Source organism: Anopheles merus, chromosome 2L (genome assembly GCF_017562075.2).
Source record: "Anopheles merus strain MAF chromosome 2L, AmerM5.1, whole genome shotgun sequence".
Lineage (NCBI taxonomy): Eukaryota > Metazoa > Arthropoda > Insecta > Diptera > Culicidae > Anopheles > Anopheles merus.
The window spans coordinates 25,669,328-25,692,620 of NC_054083.1; the positions used below are offsets into that span (position 1 = coordinate 25,669,328).

General features: G+C 42.4%; 3 protein-coding genes across 5 annotated transcripts; 2 read left to right on the plus strand and 1 right to left on the minus strand.

Annotated features, from left to right (window-relative positions):
• Positions 1-279: 279 nt before the first annotated feature.
• Positions 280-4,536, minus strand: LOC121594172. 3 transcript variants are annotated; one of them, XM_041917203.1, is made up of 3 exons: positions 4,433-4,536; positions 4,152-4,311; positions 280-1,251 (listed from the first exon to the last, which is right to left on the minus strand). In XM_041917203.1, exons 2-3 carry the CDS (start codon positions 4,243-4,245, stop codon positions 1,151-1,153), a joined length of 195 nt encoding a protein of 64 aa, XP_041773137.1. In that variant the 5' UTR covers positions 4,246-4,311; positions 4,433-4,536; the 3' UTR covers positions 280-1,150. The 3 variants fall into 3 exon arrangements, with proteins under 3 accessions (XP_041773137.1, XP_041773136.1, XP_041773135.1); XM_041917202.1 differs by lacking the exons at positions 4,152-4,311; positions 4,433-4,536 and adding an exon at positions 3,003-3,417; XM_041917201.1 differs by lacking the exons at positions 4,152-4,311; positions 4,433-4,536 and adding an exon at positions 1,402-1,916.
• Positions 4,537-4,562: 26 nt separating this feature from the next.
• LOC121594170 (origin recognition complex subunit 4) lies at positions 4,563-6,504 on the plus strand. Its single transcript, XM_041917196.1, has 2 exons — positions 4,563-5,158; positions 5,226-6,504. The coding sequence occupies exons 1-2, from the start codon at positions 4,967-4,969 to the stop codon at positions 6,411-6,413; spliced, it is 1,380 nt and encodes a 459-aa protein (XP_041773130.1). The 5' UTR covers positions 4,563-4,966; the 3' UTR covers positions 6,414-6,504.
• A 501-nt stretch (positions 6,505-7,005) lies between these two features.
• LOC121592830 lies at positions 7,006-8,208 on the plus strand. The gene is made up of 2 exons (XM_041914654.1): positions 7,006-7,240; positions 7,312-8,208. The coding sequence occupies exons 1-2, from the start codon at positions 7,061-7,063 to the stop codon at positions 7,753-7,755; spliced, it is 624 nt and encodes a 207-aa protein (XP_041770588.1). The 5' UTR covers positions 7,006-7,060; the 3' UTR covers positions 7,756-8,208.
• The last annotated feature ends 15,085 nt before the right edge of the window (positions 8,209-23,293 follow it).

The following is a 23,293-nucleotide window of genomic DNA, read 5'->3' on the forward strand; positions in this document are numbered from 1 at the left end:
CTGTTTGCTTTTGCAAAGTCTTTGCGGTGGTACTATGTGTCTTAATAGAATTGTGTTAGAATGTGCCTTAATGCTATTACGAATAGTTAAATGAAAAAAATGAAGGAAACAATTTTTTTGTAGTGAAAGAAAGGTTAAGGAAAGATGTTTCGATAGATGTATGTAAATAAATAATAGCGTTGTTTATCGTACAAAAAAAAATTGTAACATGAATTTCTTTCACCATCAAACTCAGCGGCCAGAGAAATGGTAAGTAAGCTCTAAATGAAAAAAAAGGAATTGATTTGAAACATTATTTATATTCTTTTCAATATAAACGTAGTTGTCTCTCCCTCTGTTCGCCTTAGTCCATCATCATCTTCTTCTATAAAATATATTATCTTGCACATAAACGAGAAAATAAACATCTTTGCGTGTACGGTGTGTGTGTGTGTGAGTGAGTGAGTGTCTGGATGTGGCTGTTATCGTCTGTTTCACCTTCCTGCTAATTGAAATATCGCCTTTCTGTCTCTTGCGTAATAGCTATTGCCAACAAAACTGGATTATCCTCGTCTATTGTTTTCTACTGATCGTAAAAAAAGACATACACACGCGTATAGTCGCTCTAGATAAGAAAAGTCTTGTAATCTGTGCTACGTCCTCTGTAAATGAAGCTGAAGAAGGTAATACGTTCCTCTACCGGTTTGTATAGTCGGAAAACTGTGAACACACTATATAGCTGCTACCCTTATACTGTTGCATCGCGGGGGGAAAATGGAAACGGAACAAGTTACTGATGCTACAGCAATGCACGGAAAATAGTTACAGTCGAGAGTCTCTTTAATAGCTATTCAATTGTTGGGGAGGGTAAATATACACTTATCTGCTCTGCAAAAATCGATGATTAACGGGTTTCTGATATATCCCATAAATATACCTCATCTCTCTCTCTCTCTCTATCGCTCTCTTCCATCCTATATGTGTTGCCGTGTAATTATTACGTGGTATGGATTCGCTAGGCCTTGCCAAGTCTTTTTCCTCTGGAATGTTTGTGCTGTGCTGGTGGCGACGACAACGACGGCTGCTGTCGCTGTCTCTGGTGAGTTCGATGCGATGAGTGATCACCGGTGCCGCCGCCAGCGGTGGTGCCACTGCCCCTTCCGGCAGGGAATCATTTCTTCTTTTTGCTCTTTTCCTGCTTCGCCTTTAGCTTCTCTTCGCGCTTGCGTTCCTTCTCCGTGAGCGACAGGTACAGCTTGTAGCCGAAGAATGCTGTAACGAAAGGAAAGCGAGTACAATTAAGTATTTATATTTTTTGTTTAATTATTATGTGTTAATTTGAAAACTGTTCCTGAAGGAGTTTCTTGTTTATAATCGCGTCAAAAACCTCAACCCCCCCAGACGGAGAGAGACAAAACTCACCGACGATCGTTACCACCACACCAGCCAACAGCCCGTACCCGATCGGTGTCGGTTGGAACTGTTCCGTCCAAAGCATACCCACGCCGGGCATACGTTTGGCGAGCGTATCCATCAATCTTGACCCTTCCGGTTCCTCTTCCATGCCCGGTGCACTTGATTGAACGATTTTCTTCTGCTTGGAAAATTCATTCAGCTGAGCTAACGATTTCACAAACTTGCCCTTGAAATCTCTCGCAAACTGGCGCTTCTCCTCGTCCGACAGGTTGACGAACATGTCGGACAGGGTGCGGAGATTGTCCTGGAACTGTTGCGCCAGCGAGCGCTTCTCAGCGTCCTGCAGCAGTTCGCCCAGGGCGGCCGAGTTGAGCGCCTCCACGAACGGGTTCTCTTCATGTTCGGTGGCCATTTTTGTTTTGTTTTGTTCTGTTTCGCGATACGCAATTATCGTTGAAGCGACGTTCAATCGGGAGCCTCAAAGCGGTAGCATTCCCGGCTGTACACTAATAAAACACAGGTGGCAAAATGCACTGCGCAGCGAAGGGTCCAGCGGTCACAGCGATTCGCTCGCTGTCCCCCATTGAGTGGGCTGATGGGTGGGTGTGTGTGTGTGTGTTGAGATGAGATAAAATCGTGGGCACGATAGTGAAATCAAGTAACAAAAAGCAGACGGAACGAAGAAGACAAAAAATCAAGCCGCTTATCTCCACCGATAAGTCCGCGGAGTACCGTCGCGTCGTCGTCTGCGAGTGACGTGGCAAAAGCGATGGAATACGTTGGCAGTGATGATGATAACCGTTCTCGCGCGAAGGAGGGATTGGGGATTTCCTTCGTCACAATAAAACCGAATTGACCAACAAGGTAGCCCAAAAAGGTGCTAACGTGTCACCAAACGACCCGTTAAGAACTCTGCGACACACTTTGCCAGGCGAGAAATGGCGAGAAGTACGGAGACGCAGCACGCACTCGAAACTCGAAGCCCAACCAGTACAGAAGAAACCCAGCGGTAGCATCGGAAGGCAACACGAATTAGCGAATGGGTTCACATTTCACAGGTTTCCCTCGTATGATGATGATGATGATGTTGTTGTCGCCCCTTGTTTGAGTTGATGGGTTGTCCGCTTTTGCCATTTCGCTGTCGCGCTTCTTACCGAACAGGCTTAGTACGAGGAGCACGGCGACAGCGAAGGTAATTTGCCGGTAAAGAGTAGCCTTAAAAACGGTCTCCCTTCGCAACGCTTGCACCACTTGCGGGAGATGTGGCAACTGCTGCAACAATGCCAGCAGCTTGGCCTGCTCTTCGGGCGTTGCGTCGGCAAGCACCTCGAGCAGTTGTTCCTCGCTCGGTAGATCGAAAGATGGGTCCATGGTTTGACAGGGGGCAGTCAAAGCGGGTTCGATTCCAAAATCAGACTAATTTGTGTGCTGCAGAGACGTTGAACTCTCTTCCCAAGTTTTTAATGTTGTCTGAAGAGATTCAACTGTTTAAACAAATGTGTTTAACTGGGTCTTGTAGCGAACGAGAGGGATACAAAATCCCACGAAAAAGGGTTCTCGGAACCTTTAAAGGCAATATAGTGCGTACGTGTGTGTGTGTGTCTTACCGAACACGGCCAGCATAATTGCCAGCATAACGATGAACACGAGATAGTCCGTCAATCCGGCCTGCATCTTGCGGCGCATCGCGTTCTGCAGCACGCCCGCCTTCAGCTCTTCTTTTTCCTCGTCTGACAGATTTTCCATGCCCTCCAGCATGCTCAGGAAGTCTTCCATCGTGGGCATCTTGAAGTCTTCCGGATTGAACGGATTCTCCGCACCGGGTGCACTTTCGGCCGCAGCACCAGCACCACCCTCCGGACCGCCCATCGCGTTAAACAGCTCCTCTGCCACGTCGCCCATTTTGCGTTGCGCACACCACCACACGGGGTAGTAATAAAGATCCGGACGCTGTTTCGGCGCTAACCCACCACGCCGGCACGAGAAGCAGCAGGTTGCAATGGATGGATCGAACGGCAAACGGTTACTGACCAGATAAGCGGTCCGGACGGTGGTCGAAAGGCCTTCTAGGCGCGATGGTGGCGGCTGTGCCCGGTGCGATGCTGATAACAGTTACCTTCTGGAGGGCGGCTGGGTTTGCCACACGATTGCAGATGAGTTTGATGCCATTTATTGCATCACAAGGGCCACTAATCAAGGTAAGGCGTGTGTTTGTGTGTGCGTGTGTGGAGGAAAAGAAGCGTGCTGTTCTCTTCGAAAGCAAATCATCTAGAAGGAGGTACCATACGGACAATATGGTACGTATTCAAGGCCATGCTTTTTGGTTGTAACCTTCATCGGCACTAAGATCAAAGGTGAGCACGTGTAATGAATTGAGTTTTGATGTTTAAGAGGAGCTTAGTGCTTTAACAGATTATAATTTCAGCAATGAATTCCTAATTCCATGTAAACTTTTAACTTTACGTGCCCATAAAGGTATAACTAGTAATTAAAACTGGATCCGCGATGGCTCGACAGTCCAGTTGTGCCGATTGGGAGCCGCAAACGCCTAACGAGCCTCATTTACCATCAGGGTAGCCCAACGTACCAGGGGAATGTTATCCGGTTACTTCGTAAAGTCAAGCTCCAGCTCATGCCAAATGCTTCTAAGAGCACCTCCACATCTTGGACACACCGGTACATTGAAAAATCTCTCCCCTGATAGAACAAACCTCCCTCAAACGTACCACCCACAGCTCATCCTACTCCGTACATACCACCGAGTCCAATCACGACGATTGCCGGGATGATGAAGACCGCGTTCGGGAATCCGTGCTGGAACGGGTCGTTGCTAGAGCTGAGTTCAACCATTTTTTTTCACGCGGTGCTTCCGGCGGAGCGCTTGCTAGGAGCTAGGAGGGCGTCACGAATCAAGAGCTAAAGGAAGGAACAGGAAACATTCCATTACTTTCCAGTATTCTACATTGCAAACATAGAGTACCGGCAAATTCGCGTTTAAGAAGGCTGCACGTATGTGTGCGTGTGTGGGTGTCTTTACCTTGTTGTAATATTGTTTACGGTACGATATTTCTTCGATTGGTTTTGTCGTTATCGATAAGATTACGGTTTCAAAACACGTAGACAAAATGTTTTCTTTTTGCTGTTTTTTTTTGTTTCTGCTGCGTTGGCTGTCAGATGTCAGTGTGTTTAGCAGGGTAGGTTGAAGGCTGGACTGCGACTGTTGGGTTTGACAGAAAACATCGCACAACATCGCTCATAATTCGAGAGAGTTTCAAGTTGTTTTATTTTATTTTTGAGTTTTTTCAATGCTGGAGTAGAAATTATTCATAAACTACTAACTCTCTTATCTAATTTGCTGCTCAAATGTATTTTATGGCAAATGCTAAAACAATACAACATCGAGCACGAAACATTCAAAACTTAACGAACAACAGCTTGAACGAAACTACGCTTTTGGCGCCAAACGTCACGAGTTGTTTACCATTCGGTGGTGGCAGTGCGGCACAAGCAAAACTGTGATAAAATCATTTAAAAAGAACTTAACTGACTGACTAAAAAGAAAATACGAATCATGCCGGACGGCTGCAGTGATTTGGACAGCACGCGCAGGTTCCTCAAAGCTCGCCTACTCACCGATCGTGCATCGTTTCACGGATACGAAGCGGAGCGGCAACAAATCCACGATCTGCTCGAGCGCACCGCGGAACATGGTGAATCAAACAGTGCGCTGCTGCTGGGACCGAGAGGAATCGGGAAAACCACCGTAAGTTGTCCTTAGAAAGATTCTTTTACATCCTAATAAACACGCTGGTACGCGTATCTACTTCTAGCTGGTAACATCCGTGCTGGTCCAACTCCTGTGCAAAGAAACATTCCACCGCAACAGTTTGATCGTGTACCTGAACGGTTTGATACACATTGACGATCGGATTGCCCTGAAATCAGCAACCGCCCAAATGAATCTCGAAAATGCCGTCGACGGCAAAGTGTTCGGTTCGTTCGCGGAAAATCTTGCCTTCCTGCTGGAATGCCTCAAGGCGGGCGATCGGAAGAAATCCAAGAGCGTCATCTTTCTGCTGGAAGAGTTCGATCTGTTCTGCTCGCACCACAACCAAACGCTGCTGTACAACCTGTTCGACGTGGCCCAGTCCGCTCAGGCACCGATCTGTGTGCTGGGCCTGACTGCCCGCCTGGACGTGATCGAGCTGCTCGAGAAGCGCGTAAAGTCACGCTTCTCCCATCGGCAAATATTTCTGCTCCCGCGGGAGGACGGGTTCGAGGAACGGTTGGAGCTGTTCGGTAGCTTGCTGAAGCTGCCCACCGAGCAGGAGGTACGCACGTTCGCTGCCACCCATCCCACCATCCCGTCGGACGTGCTGAACAACGACGAGCTAGCACTGCTACGCAATCTCTTCAATCCACGCCAGTACAGCCTACCCTCCAAATGGGTCACACAGTGGAATCGGAACATCGACAAGCTGCTCAAGAGTGCGGAAGTGCAAACGGTGCTGCAGAACATGTACGAGTACGATGTGCTGGAAGGGCCGTTCCGGATGCAGCTGTTTGAGCTGGTGAACGGGCTGGACGATGAACATGGGGCCATTACGGTCGAGTCCATCCAGCAGCTGGGCGAACGGTACGAATCGGACGACAAGGTAAAGCTGCTGGCGGGATCCTCCGTGCTCGAGATCTGTCTCGTCATCGCGATCAAGCACCATTCGGAGATTTACGATCGCGATCCGTTCAACTTTGAGATGATACTGACGCGCTTCAGCAAGTGGGCCAACAGCAGCTCCAGCATGCAGGGCATCGAGCGGCCGGTCGTGCTGAAAGCGTTCGAGCATCTGAAGCAGCTGGAGTTTGTCGCACCGCTTACCGGGGGCGGGCTGGCGAAGGTCCAGAAGGAGTACCAGCTGCATCGGTTGCTGCTGACGTACGGCCAGATACGTCAGGCCGTTCAGCGGATGCAGTTTCTGCCGACCGAAATCAGCCAGTGGGAGCAGAGCTCGCTGGTGTGAGGATCGGTGACGGCGATGTGTTGGAATAGGTTGCGGAATAAATTATACTCACTTATTTATTACGAATCAGGAAAAGGGGAGCAATTTGCTTTGAAAAGATGACAAATGCGAGTTAAAGAGAAATAACGATCAGTTTGCAGGATAAGTTTGAATTTGCGTCGTCTATTAGCCTCTCTATCACTCAATCTAAGGTCAATCTGACTGTTGTAGGAACGCTTCTAAGGGCCGCAATCCACTGATCGATTTTGCTGTAGAGTGGTCGTTTCGCTTAACAGGTGGTTCGATTTTAAGTGAAAAAGCTACTCTCGTTCTTCAACGAATCTTTCCATATTGGAAGACCTATGAACAGCGAGAAGAAGCTTACTTTTAGAAGCCGGGAACTGCCCCTCTGGATGAGTAAAAATCAATAAAAACAGACATAAATGAAAACAAGCCATCCGTTTGGTACGGCGGCAACCCCGCACCAGGCAAGCGACCTCATTTGCATTTGCATAATCCGATAGGGGTGCTGTGAATAAAACCGTTCCCTGATGGTGAAAAAAATCAACCGTATAAATACAGATTCGACTGTAAGGTTGAACAAACAGTCCCATCCAGACGGCCACCGTGGAAAGAAAGCATCACCCGCCGACCCCCAACGATAGACGATGAAGTTGGTTGTGTTTTTTGCCCTCATCTGCTACGCAATCGGTAGCGAATCGCCCGGCTTCTTTATCAAGCTGTCCAAGAGTGTGCCCCGCATTGGACGGCGGGGCGATTTGGAGAACTTTTTCCTCAAGCAGTCGAAAAGTGTGCCCCGTATAGGACGGCGTGCCGGTGGATTTCACGTGAGTCGGCTTGAGAGGCTCATTTTAGATCATAAATTTTAAAAACTTTATCTCTTTTGTACTTCATTCAGATGGCAGCAGTGGCCCCGCAAGAGGCCCACGGCTCGAGCTGGTTCGAGCGGTACATGAAAACGGCCAAGCGTCCCAACGGTGGCGGTTCGCTCGTACCGGACGATCTCGGCAAATCGTACAAGAAAATTCGCCCGCTCGATCTCAATCACATCATCGACATCCTGTCGGACGATCTGTTCTTCGGGTCCGATCTGAAGTTTATCTCCTGGGAGGTGCTGGACGAAGCGTTGGAGGAAGATCCGGAACTGCTGCAGAAGCTGGCGTCGCTCGCACGCGACAAGGAGGTGCAGCAGCTGAAGAAGCTGCTCGGCGAGCAGGACGATGAGCTGGTAAAGTATGTGCCGATCGATCGGAACGAGATTAATGGGGCCAGCAGCCGGGCGTACATGTACCGGTTGGATCGTACCGATCCGAACAAGGAGCGGGTAGAGTATCAGCAGTAAAGTTGTGGGGCATTTTTTTTCTATCACGCGCTTCTTCTGTCTACTGCCTATGCCAAATGAGGATAATATATGAAATGGGGACGCAAAACGGATGGAACGGAATCACTACCGGATTGGGGCGTACGGAACAACGGGTGTAGTCTTTAAACTGTATCTGTATGTGTGCGTGTGTTACATGAATAAAGTTGTGTCGTGTGTTTTTTCAGTGCAAGAATATTGTTTGTTTGAAACCTATTAAGTACCGCGCAGACAGTTCTTTGCTGCCGGGGACGGTCCATACGAGGCTTGAACCAACGACGGGCAGGATGCTAATTCGTGCGAGTTTACGATTGTACTATTGTAGCCTACCGAAGGCTGGCGTGACTACAAGAACATGGGAATTAAAGCCTACATGAAGGAGAGTTCGTCCGTAATCGGATTTGAACCCAAGATATGACATTTGAGTGATTATGAGTCCGTATTAGTTTGATTGTTCTTCAAAACTGCTTTGATTTACAGCGTTTTCGAGGGTTTTTAACACCTAAGGCACTCAAGTTGGATTCTTTCGCAAGGAAAGTGGTTCCAATTTGAAATGTGTCTATATAAACCAGACCGTTCAGAACCCAATCGATGTATTGAAAGGTTCTAATTATTTTGTAACAAAATAAATCTATATTCATACATTATTCATCCATTGTAATATTTCTGCTTCTCCTTGTTATTCCTTTTTATGATTGATTTTGTGTGTCTTTTTATCTATGTAGTTGTATTGTATTTAGTTTTCTTTTCATAAGTGCTTAATAAAAAAAACAATCATGCGCTTATGAAAGCGGTATAACATGTGGAGGTTTAGCTCGGGGCCCTCTTTAGGCTGAGGTCCCCCTCGGCCACTCAGACCGCTAACAGAAAAATCTGCACCCGTCTGCCGTAGCAAGGTGGAATATGTAAGCCTACCAAAAGCTGGCGTGACTTCAAGAAATAAAAGATGGTATAGCCTATGTAAAGGAGGGTTCGTCCGAAATGGGATTTGGACCATTTTTTATGAAATATTCCGTATTAGTATGATTGTACTTCAAATTTGCTTTTCAGCGATTCTGATACTTTAGGAACACTTGTTGGATGCTATCTCCTAGGGAAAGTGATTCATATTGGAAATGTTTCTGTTCAAATAGTGTACCATTGAATCCATCAGAAGGTATGCCAAAAGTATCAGAACCCCTGAGATGACTACTAATTTCATATATCATTCCTTTTCAATCTAATACTGCGACCTACCCCTTGCTTTTCCTTGTTATGATTGATTTTGTGTGCCTTTTTTGTTTCCAATGCCAATACGATTCCAACTGGCAACCCAACTATGATTACAGTCTTGTTGGGTTTGGCGCGCCTTTTAATTATTCCACCGAATCGTCCTGTCCTAATTGTTTTATTCTATAATTTGTTTATTTATTTGGTCTAAACAGCTCATGGTTTTACATTTAGTTATGAACAAAATCTCATAATATTAGCGTAATCATATAATCATAATTTAACACAAATGATGCCTTCAAACAGGATTAAGTAATGGATGGCCATTATGAATTGGAAAATTGTCCTTTAAAAAAACTTAATGTAAAATTAATTGTTTATTAAAACTAATTGTGTAGCGTGCGCAGGAGCTTTTGCATTTCTTAAAAATAAAACTTAAGATAACATAATTACTTATTTGTTTGAACGTTACAGTAAAAAAAGCAGTGAACCTTATTGAAAGATAAATGCGTTATGTCATGCTCCTCTGAAAGTTCGCGCTCGATCAATTCTTAGTAGAAAGTTTCGGAGATGAAAGTCATTCTTTAAAAGTAGCCCGGATGCATCAATTTCGCCTTCAATTAATGTTGCCAAAAAAAAAACACAAACTTGTGCTAATTCTTCTAAACTTTCTAAGTACTTAGAAAAAGCCGTCTAGTCATATATGTTGGTGGCTCATCCATATTCCATCATAAGGCTCTTATTGTCCATTTTTTTGAATACGCTCAATACGCGTGTTATTCAAACTTTAGTGTCATGTATATAGGGTATTGGTAGCGTTAAGAATTAGGTCTCTCTGGTCTTAGGTCGTAGTAGGCCTCTCTGTCAAGCGAAGAAGTTGAAGACGTTCATTGAATCAACGTTCTACCTCTACCTAATGATTGTAAAGCATAAGCCGAACTAACTACCCTTGGGGTTCCCAAAAAAGAGCACTCAGTTTGCTTAAACTTAGGTTTAAAATGCCAGGTCGTGATAGCAGTACCATGTACTGATGATCTGAACTGATGATGAATTTAACATTACTTAATATATAGACTTAAATCAACCAAAACAAAAACATTATAAACAAAGCATTTGATTAGTGTTTTAATGAATACTTAAGACGCAAAAATATGTTCTTTTAGTTGATGTTTGAAGAAAAAGTTGATTAAAATTGACTAGACAAATAGTTTTGCGGGTGCCCTTCAATGAAAGTCATCTGTTAAGATCATAATGGTAGAAGTAGTATTTTTGATTTAATGGTAACACAAAAAGACGATCATACTTTGGCGAATATTTTTCGAACCTATTGTACATGATCGTCACGTAATATCACCACATATGCATTATACCTTACTAGATAAATTATTCCACAAGACCTGCAACCGTAAACAGTGTTATGAAACCGCATTGTGCCAATCATTCCTTACCTCATTTGCAAATGTTGATTGATTGTTTTGCTATTTGCGTGATTTCAATCCGTTTCTCATGTTGTGATGCGATAAATGGCAAAACTTCTGTCAACACAAAATAATGCATAAGCACCAAATGAGGCTTTATTGCCATTTTCTTTCCACATTTCCCACTTATCTAATCAATAGCCATTTATCGTGCGGTTTAACACATCCGGTTTGAAAGAACAGAAAAAGAGGGTATTGTAATGAATTTTGCATAAACTTCAAAAGAAATGATCTGGCCTTTCTGGACCAGCCGGCGGGGCAGTATGCGGCCGGCAGAATGGGGAAGTAAAGGCTTGTTCGCTTTGTGCAGAAAATTGGCCCGTCCGTGTTGGGTTCCTCAGGCCCCACCAGCCCCACTTCTTCCATTTTCGCGCTGACCAAACGGTCGAAACGGAACGCATCGAAAGCCCCCCCCCCTCCGGCTTTTCTCTCAATCGCCCTCCGGTTGTCGGTGGCCTCGACACGGCGGAATGACACGATCGCCCAAGTGTCACTGTCATCGGTGCCATGTCGATTCGTTGCCCCCGTGAAAACGTAACGCGAGACGCAGGCCTCGTAGACACCGCACGGCACGGCACACACACACAGTTCTGACCGCAAGCCTTCTTTTCTTTGTTCTGAGCTTTTGTTTTCTTGTTTTGCTTTCCGTGCCAGAGCTTAGCCGGGAGAAGTAAAGATGGAGGTTTTGTCCGTATGTTCCGGTTAGCGTACAACCGTTTGGGGATTTTTTTCCCAACCCCGGAGGCCAAATATTGGACGGACAGAGCGGTCTGGCTACCGATGACGATGACGACAACGCAGTCACCAGACGCGAATGCGATGCGGTCTATAATTGGTCCGATATCTCGTACGGCGCGTTTGGGTCTGGGGCGACCTCGGTTCTCGGTACTCTCTGGTGCCCGGGGGGCACTGATTTTGCAATTACCCGCGGTTGTGCAGAGTCGACGACGGTTGGTAGTTCCGTGCAACCGTGAAATGTGACAGCTGGCGAGGGCAATGGTGACCAATTGCCTTGAAGTGACCCGGGCTCCACGTTCTCCCCTCCTTCTGTGTAGCACAATCAGACAACTCGTCTACCACGTTGGGACATTTTTATATACGGGCTATGAATGTAAAGAAAATTGTGATGATTTTGTATTCTTAACATATTTAGGATGTGAAGGATGTAAATTGCGTTGTAAAACAACAAATGATTGCTAGCTTTATTCTTTCTTTTAAAACTACTTAAGAGCTTTTTTTTTAAATTATAATATATTAATTTCTATTTTCCATCTATAATTTTCAATTAAATTAAAAAAAAGTAGTCAAATTTTTATTTTAGTTTTCGAAAAAGGTTTATCAATGGAAACAATCACTATCAAAATCCGATTCAAAAGGGCGTACAAAGGGTAAATGGCTACCTGGAAAAGAGGGCGTGGCTATCGGTGTTGATTCATTACCATAAAAAATGAACTACTCTACTACAGTGGTGGTCAAAAATGTATGCTTTGTTGCATTAGAAAGCTCTTGCTTGTAGCGTTTAGTTATTGTTTTGTTGGACTAAAGTTGAATAAAATTAAAAACAATATAGATTTTTTTCAGTGTAATAGTTTCCTTCACCCCTTAAGAGAAAAAGGTCATTCAGCGTGGAGTAGATGCTGAAGCATGCATCAATATTCAATAAGTATGATGTTGATTACCTTGGACAGGCTAATTTTAATTTGCTTGATTACAATGAATTATAAAGTTATAAACTTTACCTTAACCACGCCAATCAATGTAGATTGAATGTAAAGAGCATAATTTCTCTTTATGAATGAATTTGCCTTCAACTGATGAGCGTATTTCAGAGTACCGCCGACGGCGGCTTCTGAAGTGGATGAGTGAATAAGGGTGCGAAACCATTTTAAAGTCGATATGGTTAATAATTTAATTGGTACAGTGTTTGCAAAGATATGGTATGGCATTAAAGTTTTGATTGTATCGATATGAAGTTATTACAATGAAATCTCTCTGAGAAGTAGTCTCTTCAAGATGAATTGTTTCATTAAGATGAATATTTTAATGGTGCCGTCGTATTCCATACATTTTATGTCTCTTAAAGATGAAGATCTCTCTAAGATGAGCATTCTATAAGATGCATATGCGATTTGGCTGCCGAAATTCTCTAAGATAAATTTTGGAACGACAGTTCACAAAAATATTGGGCCAAGGATGCCAGGTTTTTTTGGTGGATTCTTGGAAACTTCATAGCATGTAAGTTCTCTCAAAGATTCGCCTGAGGGAGATTTCACTCTAGGCTGATTATCATTTCACACATTAATTTTATTGCGTTTAAAGTTTAGTGATAAATTTAAAACCATTTTCATTTAAAGATTCTTTTAAATTAAGAATGATCCTTTTTTTGTATGTGGTAATCCCCGAGATACACGGTACCTCGTAAACGCGGATTCGGTTTTCTACATTTGAGAGTTCTTGGAGCAAACTGTACTGATATGACACATCAATTGTCAAATGCCAAATAATTTCTCTTTTGATAAAATATCTAAAACCATTTTTATAGGTTTAAAACTGTTAAATACAGTCAGAATCATATCCAATAATTAATTAAGTGGCTAAAACCAACCCCTACTTGAAAAATTACACAAAATTAGTGATATTTTGGATGGAAACCACGAAATTCGACTCACGCGGAAATTCGAGGTACGTGATATTTTACGGCCATTTTCGGTCTCCATTAGCCGTGTATCGCTGGGACCGCCTGTATTGCTTTCAACAAATGGGCAATTATTAACCGTAACGTATGAAGCATCATAATACGATCATATAATAAGTCAAAACACATACATATGAAGATTTGAATATTATGTAACTCATTATAATGATTTTATTGTTCATTATAATGTTATTTGTTGTTTTAATTCAATAAAAGCAAATTGACCTGATACAAGCAATTTACACCCTAACCCACAATTAAATTACGCCAATGGAGACGCCTGGCCTTTCTGTAATTAGAATGATAAGAATGGAAGGAAACTGGAAGGTGCCTTTTAATATCTGGACTCTAAACATGGAGTATTATATTATTAGTATTATAAACTAAAAAAAGACTTTTTTAGAGTTGGAGAAATGTAATTAATACTAAATATGATTAATTATAGTATGAATTGTCCTTAAAGACCAGAAAGACTTAAGCGACGAACCCAGAATAAATCGCGGATCATAATGGAAATAATTCAAATTTTACAATCAAATGACTGTAGTGGCTAAATGAGAAGTTTATCATAGACGGCTTATTTGCTTACTAAAATACTCAAAATTATACACCTGAATTGCCTTCATCATGATGATCTCAACTCAGTAACACTGATGAGTAAAAATGATACAATCTATGTTGATATGACAGCCTTCAATTATATTACCCATAGAGTCGTGCGGTTTTAACGCCCTACCGGGTGATTCAATTAATATACAACAGTTTCGCTTTTTTTAAGTTCACAAACTGGGTAACACTTTTCACCACAAAAACTCACAACGCAACATTGGCAGCTGGGTGAAGCAATATAAAAAGAAGCTAAACCAACACGCTTCATAAAAAAACCATTCCGTCGCATCTCCCGGTAAAACAACTGTATTTACCGCCCCGGTTTTCAGACGTTGCGGTTGTATTTAAAAATGCATTTTGCAATGCAATATTGGTCATTCCGTGACCGGACGATTAAAGTGCGGCTTGGTGGAGCTCTTTCGTATAAATTCTTCTTCGAACCCGTCTCCCCGTGCTTCTTTATCGTGCGCCTTTTACCATCGTAAAAAGGTAAATGGTTTACCGCAAATGTTTAATGGTTGCTACACGGCACCACAAACACAACACGCTTACAACTACCGTTTAATGCCGTTTAAAACGATCGACATTTATTAGTGGACGAAATTGAATGTGATTACGCGCGGAATGTGAGCGCGGCTGTGTACCACGGCTGATGATTGCTTACGGCTAAACGATGACGGGTTTATGCTTCATCAGGATGCACAATGATAGTTGTTGCGCGTTTCGCTGGACGAGCAGACAGATACCGGCCTTAGTGGTAAACGGGTCGATCATTACCGATCGTGATGGTGTTGATGATGATGATGGTGATGGCAGGGTGGTGGGTATTTGGTGTTTTGGGGCATTGTTGTTCGCATTGTTGATCCATTCCCATTAACCGTAGGCACGTGGTAAGGCAGTTTTGCATACGGAAAATGAGAAACACGTGTCAATTCGTGCGGAAGTGTTTTGCGAGCGATTAAACGATCAAATTACACGCACTGAAATGAAGACGAAATCCCATATGGTGTTTGTTATTGTGCGAGAGACATTCAAGGAGAGAAAGAGAGAATGAAGGGAAGGAAAGTGATTGAATAAATGAACTTGTTGCCAAAATTACGGTTTAAAAGAAGAGGTAAATAACTGTTAAGGAAGACAGCAACGCTAAAAGCTATCATAATCCTGTTCAAAACTACGTTTTCTTTAAGAAGGGCAATAAAATTTGAATGAAAACCCCATAATCCTTGCATAAAATACACCGCATTTCAATCTAATTGGCTTAACCTTCTCGTCATCGACCGTACAACTCCTCACAGCGTTGTTTATTCATATTCTTTCGTTTTTAAAGAAAGCTTTCATGCAAATTCTTTCCCAACATGCTACCAAAAACCCTCTTTCTAGTCTAGACACCGATCTTACCGGTGTTCTCGTGAAAGGTGTTTTTTGGGTAACATTTTTCGGTGGAATTATTCCTCCCCCTCTCCTGCTTCAAAACGGGTCAAACATTCCACCAGAACTGCTGCTGGTGCTGTGGTGCATTCGAAAGATGAGACCGAGGCAGGCCAAAATGAGTAGCACACGCAGACAGCCCGGTCCGCAAAACCGGTGCCATGCTCTATGCAGCATATCATTATCGTTTCGTTTCGATTTCGGTATATTCCGGGAAACTGGCAGCGGCAGCAAACCCTTAAATTGGCGTGTTCCGCATTTGACGTGAGCTGTCGATGAATGTACAACCATCCAGGCTTTCTTTCTGTCCCACACCGTTTGAACCCCGTCGTGTGTGTGTGAGTATGTGTGCGTTTTTTATTGCTGCTCAAGGTGAAGCATCATCGGGAAGGTTGTTTTGTGGTTGGTCTGGTGTTGAAAGCCCTTTTTTGCCTTGTTTATTTGCATTTATTGTCTCGAGGAGAAGATGGCAAGAACGGAAGCCTTGCGTTGCTGAATATTGATGCGGATTGCTGGAGGAGAAAACGTGCCAAGATGAAGGGATAAGCTACCCTTTAAAGGTGTAGCCTTAATAGGAGTATGTCTATGCTATTAGTGTCGAAAGTGAAAGCAAAATGGGAGAAGCTTATTTATGCAGGTGAAGGAACGAGCAAAAGGGGATAGAAATTTGGGTTATGTTGCTTGTGAAGCAAAGGAAACATTATTAAAAAATTAAGCAAAACCATCACTTAATGAGCAGCTCACAGATTATGCCAAATATGTTTGGAGCTAAAGATTCCTTTGAGTTAATCTCTGACCAACTTCGAATTTCAAACGAAAGGATGTCGAATTTTAAACATTGTATAGTGAATAATGAAATAAATTAACGGGATTCATTCATAGACGATTGTAAGCGGCCATGGTCAGGTACATTAGCTTCTCCTGCCGCTGAAGGAAGTCCTATAGAATCACCTACCAGTACCAGTGGAGCTGGATAAAACCAATTTCGCAGTAGCGTCCTGATAACTTGTGAGGCAGACCCATTCGTTAGTTTATAGCGAGCTTGGGTGAGAGTATGACTCACTTTTAACTTCTTGTGGGTTGTAACATTGACGGCTTGAACCCATGACGACAATGTTATTGAGTCGTTCGAGTTGACGAATGTACCACGGGACCGCCCCGTGAAACTTATCATCAACGCCAATTATTCTACTAAGCTTTATGCTCCCAAGTTTACCAATTTTTGATACTTGCTTTGTCGTAATAATCTGATTCAACCTTGTCGAGTTTGCTTCCAACTTAATAGACTTATTTTATAACACATTATCGATTTTTATCAATTTTATCAAAAGTAGGAGCACTGAATATCAGCTGAAAGGATATTCTATTCCCCAAGTCATTGCTACGAAATCTATCGTTAAATGTTATATTAATCATATTTTTTATTCTTTGGCACAACAACCGCTGTCGGTCAAGGCCTGCCAGTACCCACTAATGAAGTAAGCTTGGCTTTCAGTGACTTATTGTTACCATAGCAGGATAGTCAGTCCTACGTATGGGGGTACGGTCTATTCGAGACTTGAACCTATGACGGGCATGTTGTTACGTCGTACGAGTTGACGACTGTACCACCAGACCGGCCCATTAATCATATATTTTCGCGAATCTTTGCTGGCAGCATTGTGTAGCAGAATAAACCATAATTATAGTAAGATAAGCGTGTAATTTTAGTATGACTGGTTGAGGAGCGACAACACTCTAATTAATACATATGCTAAATGTATTTAAAAATCTAAAAATTTAATTGGCCGGGCTCGTGCTAGAGCTATCAACTTGAACGACTTAACAACATGCCCGTCATGGATTTAAGCCCCTGAAGCCACTTGAAGCCAAGCCCACTAGTGGTACAGACCTTGACAGACAACGGTTATTGGGCCAAAGAAGAAGAAAACCCTAATATTTACTCTCAATCGATCACTGTATCGATTATTTTAAGGAGATGCGATCTGGAGAGTAATATCATATGAATGACATTGACAAAACAGTTTTAAATGTCTTTGCTGGCCGTTATCGCTGGTGCCATCATTATCAGGACATCTGTCGCAACGCTTCGAACTTTCGATCAACGCAACATATTGTTCTCCCGGCGGCTAGTCACACAGCCACTTTACAAAACTTGGTCGAAGCGGGAACGATCGAAGTGATTGTCAAAAGTGACATAAAATGGTTGTTTCTTTGAATTTCTTGTTATAGAACATTATGTTAAATTGTAAGCAAAACAGAGCATAATACTCTTGAGATAAATTAAACGGCGCAAGGCAACAGCAACTATCGTTCTTCTTCAATCAAGTTAGAGTGTTCAAAATCCTTAAAATTCTACTCTTGCATCAACATCGGAATTATGGCTTATTTTTTTGTATCTCCATCATATGGAGGGCTTTTCTGTGGATTTATAGGTCAAAATTGTTCCACGAAAGTTCTGCTTGTAGAAAAACAAGAAGCCTTAGTTACTATCTCGATCTCGAGTGACGACGCGATTTGAAAACGGTCCCGGAACATATTCTAGGCGAAGTACAAGAACAACAGAACGTTGATTTTTGATTATATTATGGTCCTAAGTCTAATCGTGATTAACTCAGCCGGTCATTATACTACTGTATACCTTGTTGAGCAAATGCTAGGATTGCCAAGTTTGAAACCGTAAGAGAAGCTTTACAATTTATGTATTTGTTGCACTTCTAGGCTTAATCATTGTATATTTCCTTGATTCTTCCATTAATGTCTTCTTCTCCTTTTGGCTTAACAACCGTTGTCGGACAAGGCCTGCCGCCTGTACCAATTATGGGGTTGGCTTTCTGCGACTTATGGGTTTTCCCCCTATAGCAGGATAGTCAGTCCTACATATGGCGGCACTGTCCATTTGTGACTTGAACCCATGACGGGTATGTTGTTAAGTTGTACGAGTTGACGACTGTACCACGAGACCGACACACATAGTTGTCACATAGCTTTAAAACAGATATTTGAAATAAAGTATTTTTGAATTTTTACTTTTTGTTTGGTCAGAAAAGTCCTGTTGGACAAATAACCTAGATCAGCGCCGTCTTAGAGCGACTATTTCAAGTAAAAATATAGCAATTTAAAACGTTTTTCGTTATTTTTGCTTCATTAGATTAGATTACACTAGATTATTATGTAGTTTAATGGGAGCAAAGGGAGTCGCTTTGGTTTCATTCATTCCGTACCCTTCCTATGATAATTTGTGTTACATTGTTTTCTTTCGAGCACCATTTGCCGGTTAATTTTTCAGATATCGATTCATTCACATTCATTTACTGATTAACTCGGAGCAAAACCGTAAGGCAAGTATTTTTTACATGTATTATTAATTGCAATGAAGTACTTTTTTTGCGTTTTACGACTTGCTTTTTACCACAACATCGCTTTAACATATTTCTGCCGCACCAAAACAAAAGTACCCCATGTCAGGGGGTTCCTTTTTCCAGTTTTTGTTATCAAATCTAATCAGCACCATCTTATCTTTCCCAAAGTATGATAAAAAATGCAACCACTTTGCAAGCCCTCCTGGCGTACGGCCGTTAATGGTAAAACACTCCACCTGACGGTAATACATTCCGTTTCTCTGCCTGTTTTTACTACGCGGCCTTTTTTATGTCTTTTCTGTTTCGATTTCATTCGCCATGGCCAGCTCCGGCAGAGTCACCAGCGAGAATATAAAACCCCCTAGAACGACCCCCATAGCATGTGTTGTGTGTGTGTGTGTGTATGAGTGTGAATACATGCATGCAATTGCACGCTACCCCAGAAAGCAGAAAAAGGTCTTATCAAATATGTAAATGATACGCTATCGTGCCTGAGCCCTCCCCCCCCCTCACGTTGTTGAAGGTGCTGGAGCGGGAAAACTGGCCATTCCGGACCGTTCGCCAAACGCGCGTCTATATAGCCTTCAGCTACTGGACGCTGTGCGAGTACCCGCCCAATGGCAAAGCGGGGGCTTTGGCGCACAATCACTTCCCCCTTGCCTTCCTCCTTCCCAACGTCAACAGTGGAAAGAAATTAGCATATCGCCTCCTTTTGCAAAAAGCGGTTAGTGTTTTGTGTGTGTGTGTGTGGTTGTGCGCCTTGAGGAAAACTACGAAGCGTACGTGTACGCATTCGGCCCTTTACGGTGTACGCGCTTCCCTGCTCGCTTGACCCGTTCGTGGCTCCGGAGGCTTTGCGTGCTGATGGAGGCGGGTGGAAAGATTTGCGGCCATTTTCAAAGATGGAAACCAGCCTGTGTGTGCGTGATGAGTTGCGCAGTGCGAGGCGTCGTTTCCATGTAGTGGGGCTGGGGTTAAGGGCTTGAAATTGAAAATATAAAAAAGCGTCACGCCTAATCATAACGTTAAAGGGTCGGAAGCATATTCATTCGCTTTGGGTGTTTTTATTTTTTGCGACTAGGACGTACAAGTCGTATAAGCAGATAGGATTGTAGAGTAGTTGAAGGAGCGTGTTGCATAAAAGGTAAAAATGAACAGATTACGCAGATTTTGTTGAAACGTATTTTATGAATTTAAATAAAAGTTGACTTTAGTAAAACTAAGAAGATAATACACATTCGAAATGATAAGTAAAATAATACAAAAAATAAATTTTAATTAATTTGATGAATTACATACAAATATGGAAATTTACATAGAAAATTACATTTCTTTGCAAATAACGTTGTTGAAGCGTCATCTTGACGTTACTTTCAGTTAATGGAAGATCGTTTAAATCTCATTTAGATGATACAAAGTAACTAAATGTATAATTTATATTCTATTATTTTTTATTATTTTTTCAAATTGTTATTGAAGCACGATTTTCGTCTTGAAATGACCAATGTCAAAATTTTGATTTAAATTGTCACTCTCCTTCTACTTCTATCTAGCATAACGTCCCCCTCGGACATTTATTTACTTATATATTTATTTATTTGTAACATTCAAGGGATAATAAAGATCCCGGAGAATGGTCATAGTTCTATTCTAATTGTATGTAGGACGGTACGTATCGATCATATACTGGGTATCCTGCGTCAATTTCCAATGTCAACAACATTTTTCATTGATGGTGAGATGTTTTCCAACAAAGGTCAAATTTTAAATGTTAAGAACAGCTTGAATCATGTTGAAAATCATGTGGAAGAACTGAAGCATTATTGTGATGAAAAATACAACATTTGACAGCTGTTGAAAAACATCTCGCGACCAATAAAAAATGTTGTAGACATTGGAAATTAAGTCGGAAAACCCTGTAGTGCTGTGCATATTGGAGATTTGCTTGAAAACCCCTGTAAAGCTGTATTCACGGTAATAACTTAAGTTTTGAGCGATTTTTAAACATGTGAACGTTACTGAAAAAAATCAAACAAGTGATTAACTTTACTAAATGCTCAACGCATCAAACTCAGTAGATCATTGTAATCGTAGTCAGTTCGCCGTGAACACAGTAAGCAAGGGCCTAGAACGCCGGAATGTAGTGGGCGCATATAGGTTCAGGTGCTCGAGTAGGCCGTACTATACAGGCTATCGAGACTTATTGAGTACCATGAAGCCGGATAGTCAGTCCATCTTAGACTTGAACCCACGACGGGCATGTTGGTAAGTGGTGCAAGCTGACTACAGTACCCAATTGTCATTACAATAAATTATTTATTGTAACCTTTACAAAGGCTCCACGAACCAGTGCATTTTAGGCTCTACAATGCTCCGGAACATTGTTTGGAATCCTGTGGGTCGAACCAATGAAAATGGTTCCCCTGGGTCTTTCAATCTGAAAGCAACACGGATTGGTTTCAATACGCTCGACAGGATGAAAGTTTCCAAACGGTCGTAATGTATACCGATTACAAGGCAACATTCGACAGCATCGACTATAATATTTTACTAAAACAGTTTTCAAAATTCGGACTCGGAACTAAAATACTGTGTTGGCTCAAGTCATACTTAATTTATCGAACGTATGCGTATGCACTCGAGCAATGTATTTCCCAATCGTTTGGTGTTCCACATGGAATCAACTGTGCCCTCTGCTTTTCATTCTGTTCGTTAATGATTTGGCCTACGTATTGCTAGCCGGAAAGTACATCATGTATGCAGACAATTTAAAACTATACTCAACAATTACAGACAACTCAGACCAAATAGCGCTGCAAGATTTACTTTCCGATTTTCACCAATGGTGCATCCGAACTCGTTTAAAGCTTTGCATAGACAAGTGTTGTGTCATTTCTTCTACGCGCGCTCGAGAAAAATCGCTATACAATTATAAAATTTATGGCAGTGCGATCAAACATACCGATCACATTAAAGATGTTAAAGTTATACCCGATACCAGGTGGACTTTTGAGCGGCATACAAATGAGATGATTGGTGATATGGCAAAGTAAGGCAAGGACCCAATTTGTATTAAGGCGTTTAACTGTAGTATTGTTCGTCCTACAATGGAATATGCGTCGGTGGTTTGGAAGCCAGCCAGTAAACCTTCGACAAGCTGAGAGACTTGAGTCTGTCCTGCGAAGACTTTCAAGCCAAAAAAAAGCCCTGTAGTTCGAGGCTCTTACCTCTCGGTCTAGCTAACTACTAACAGATAACATCGACTGCTCATCCCTATTGGAGCGTCTGAATTTATATGCTACTTGCCCACCACTTGCCTGCGTTCTCGGCCATTGCTCACTGTCACGGCGGACTGTCTACAGCCACTTAGTTCGATGGGTAGGCCATTTAATGAAGTGAATCACTTGTTTGATTTTAGCAATAGTTTGCAATTAAAAAAAACTGCTTAAAACATAAGTTCTTAGCGTAAATACATCTCTGTATGATCAGTTTGTTATCTATTTAATGTAACAAATTAATAAATATATAAATAAATAAATAAAACGAGTAGGAAAACATTAAATTGAAGATCATGACAATTAAATGCCCTTATGACGAGCCCTTCTTACGACGGATCGGGTTTGATAAACACACCTTGGAATTAAACCAGAATCCATCGGATTGAACTAAACCTATTGTAGCTTTTTGGTTTGAATTGAATTTTTAAAATATTTTCTGATTTTTTAAAACCAATATTAAGTCTATTTAAAGCTGTCTGTTTGAAGCTTGTTAATGTATGCGTCCTTGTTCTCCTGTCGTCCTATATCATATTTCTTCATTCCCTAGTTAGTATGATTATTGTTTTGTGACGCTATTAAACTCATTGTGACAGACAATTTACTGACAAATAAATAAACAAAATAAATAAAAATGTTCCTTACACGGGTTTCATATTGTTGGAGGGTGATTTTTTCTATTTATTAAGTTTTTAAATCTATTTTAAATGTCTTTTGCAGGAATTAACGCAGAAGTTTCTGAAACAAGAAAATGCAATTGACATAAAATATCTACATCAACATTTGAACGTAGCCAGTAATATTTAATTTCGTGTTTGAAAACATGCAGAGGATCGCAAAACTATGCTACTTGAGGTTCAGCATAAAAGATGGCCGCCCGTCGCTCAAATGCTCTGGCCGAAGTCAACCGACAACCGGAGCGCCAATGCTCCGCGATGCAATCGAACCGATCACGGGGTCCCAAGTGCGTAAGACACGGTTGCAAGGTAACATGCATTTACGCTGCACCACGATTCCGTACGATAAGGGAACACCCTTGGTCGTCCACGGTGCGCCACACGGGTTTGGTGTAGGTCGTCGCGGGCAACTCATGGAGTATCCCCCGAAAGGTTGGTGGTGGTGGCGGTGCGATAATAATAATTATGTTCAACGTCATTCCTCCCCCCCCCCGTTCAGCGAGTGCTTCGGAAACTGGCGCACTCTGGTACAGGATCCGACTCCAACTCGGCTTCCTCCTGTGTGGGTAAGGTTTGGTGTAATGGTGGAGTCATATGGGAACGGTTTCAGTATCGTTGAACGAACGCTTCAAATTGAGCAATGGATGGTTTGAGGAAGAGCGGAAACGGGCGAGAGTGGAGTTGAGTACAGGAAGGTTTCGCGCTGGTCGTTTCGCGGTATCTATCGTATCAGTGGCAGCCCGGTGGAAAGGAACCGGTTCGTTGGATCGAGATGGAAAACGACGTC

Excerpts from the sequence above, each read along its gene's own strand:
- LOC121594172 (XM_041917201.1), bottom strand. The coding sequence starts at position 1,807 with ATGGCCACCGAACATGAAGAGAACCCGTTCGTGGAGGCGCTCAACTCG. Across the intron at positions 1,252-1,401 it reads TGTGGTGGTAACGATCGTCG|CATTCTTCGGCTACAAGCTG; the intron begins GTGAGTTTTGTC and ends CTTTCGTTACAG.
- LOC121594170 (XM_041917196.1), top strand. The coding sequence starts at position 4,967 with ATGCCGGACGGCTGCAGTGATTTGGACAGCACGCGCAGGTTCCTCAAA. Across the intron at positions 5,159-5,225 it reads GAGGAATCGGGAAAACCACC|CTGGTAACATCCGTGCTGGT; the intron begins GTAAGTTGTCCT and ends ATCTACTTCTAG.
- LOC121592830 (XM_041914654.1), top strand. The coding sequence starts at position 7,061 with ATGAAGTTGGTTGTGTTTTTTGCCCTCATCTGCTACGCAATCGGTAGC. Across the intron at positions 7,241-7,311 it reads GGCGTGCCGGTGGATTTCAC|ATGGCAGCAGTGGCCCCGCA; the intron begins GTGAGTCGGCTT and ends TACTTCATTCAG.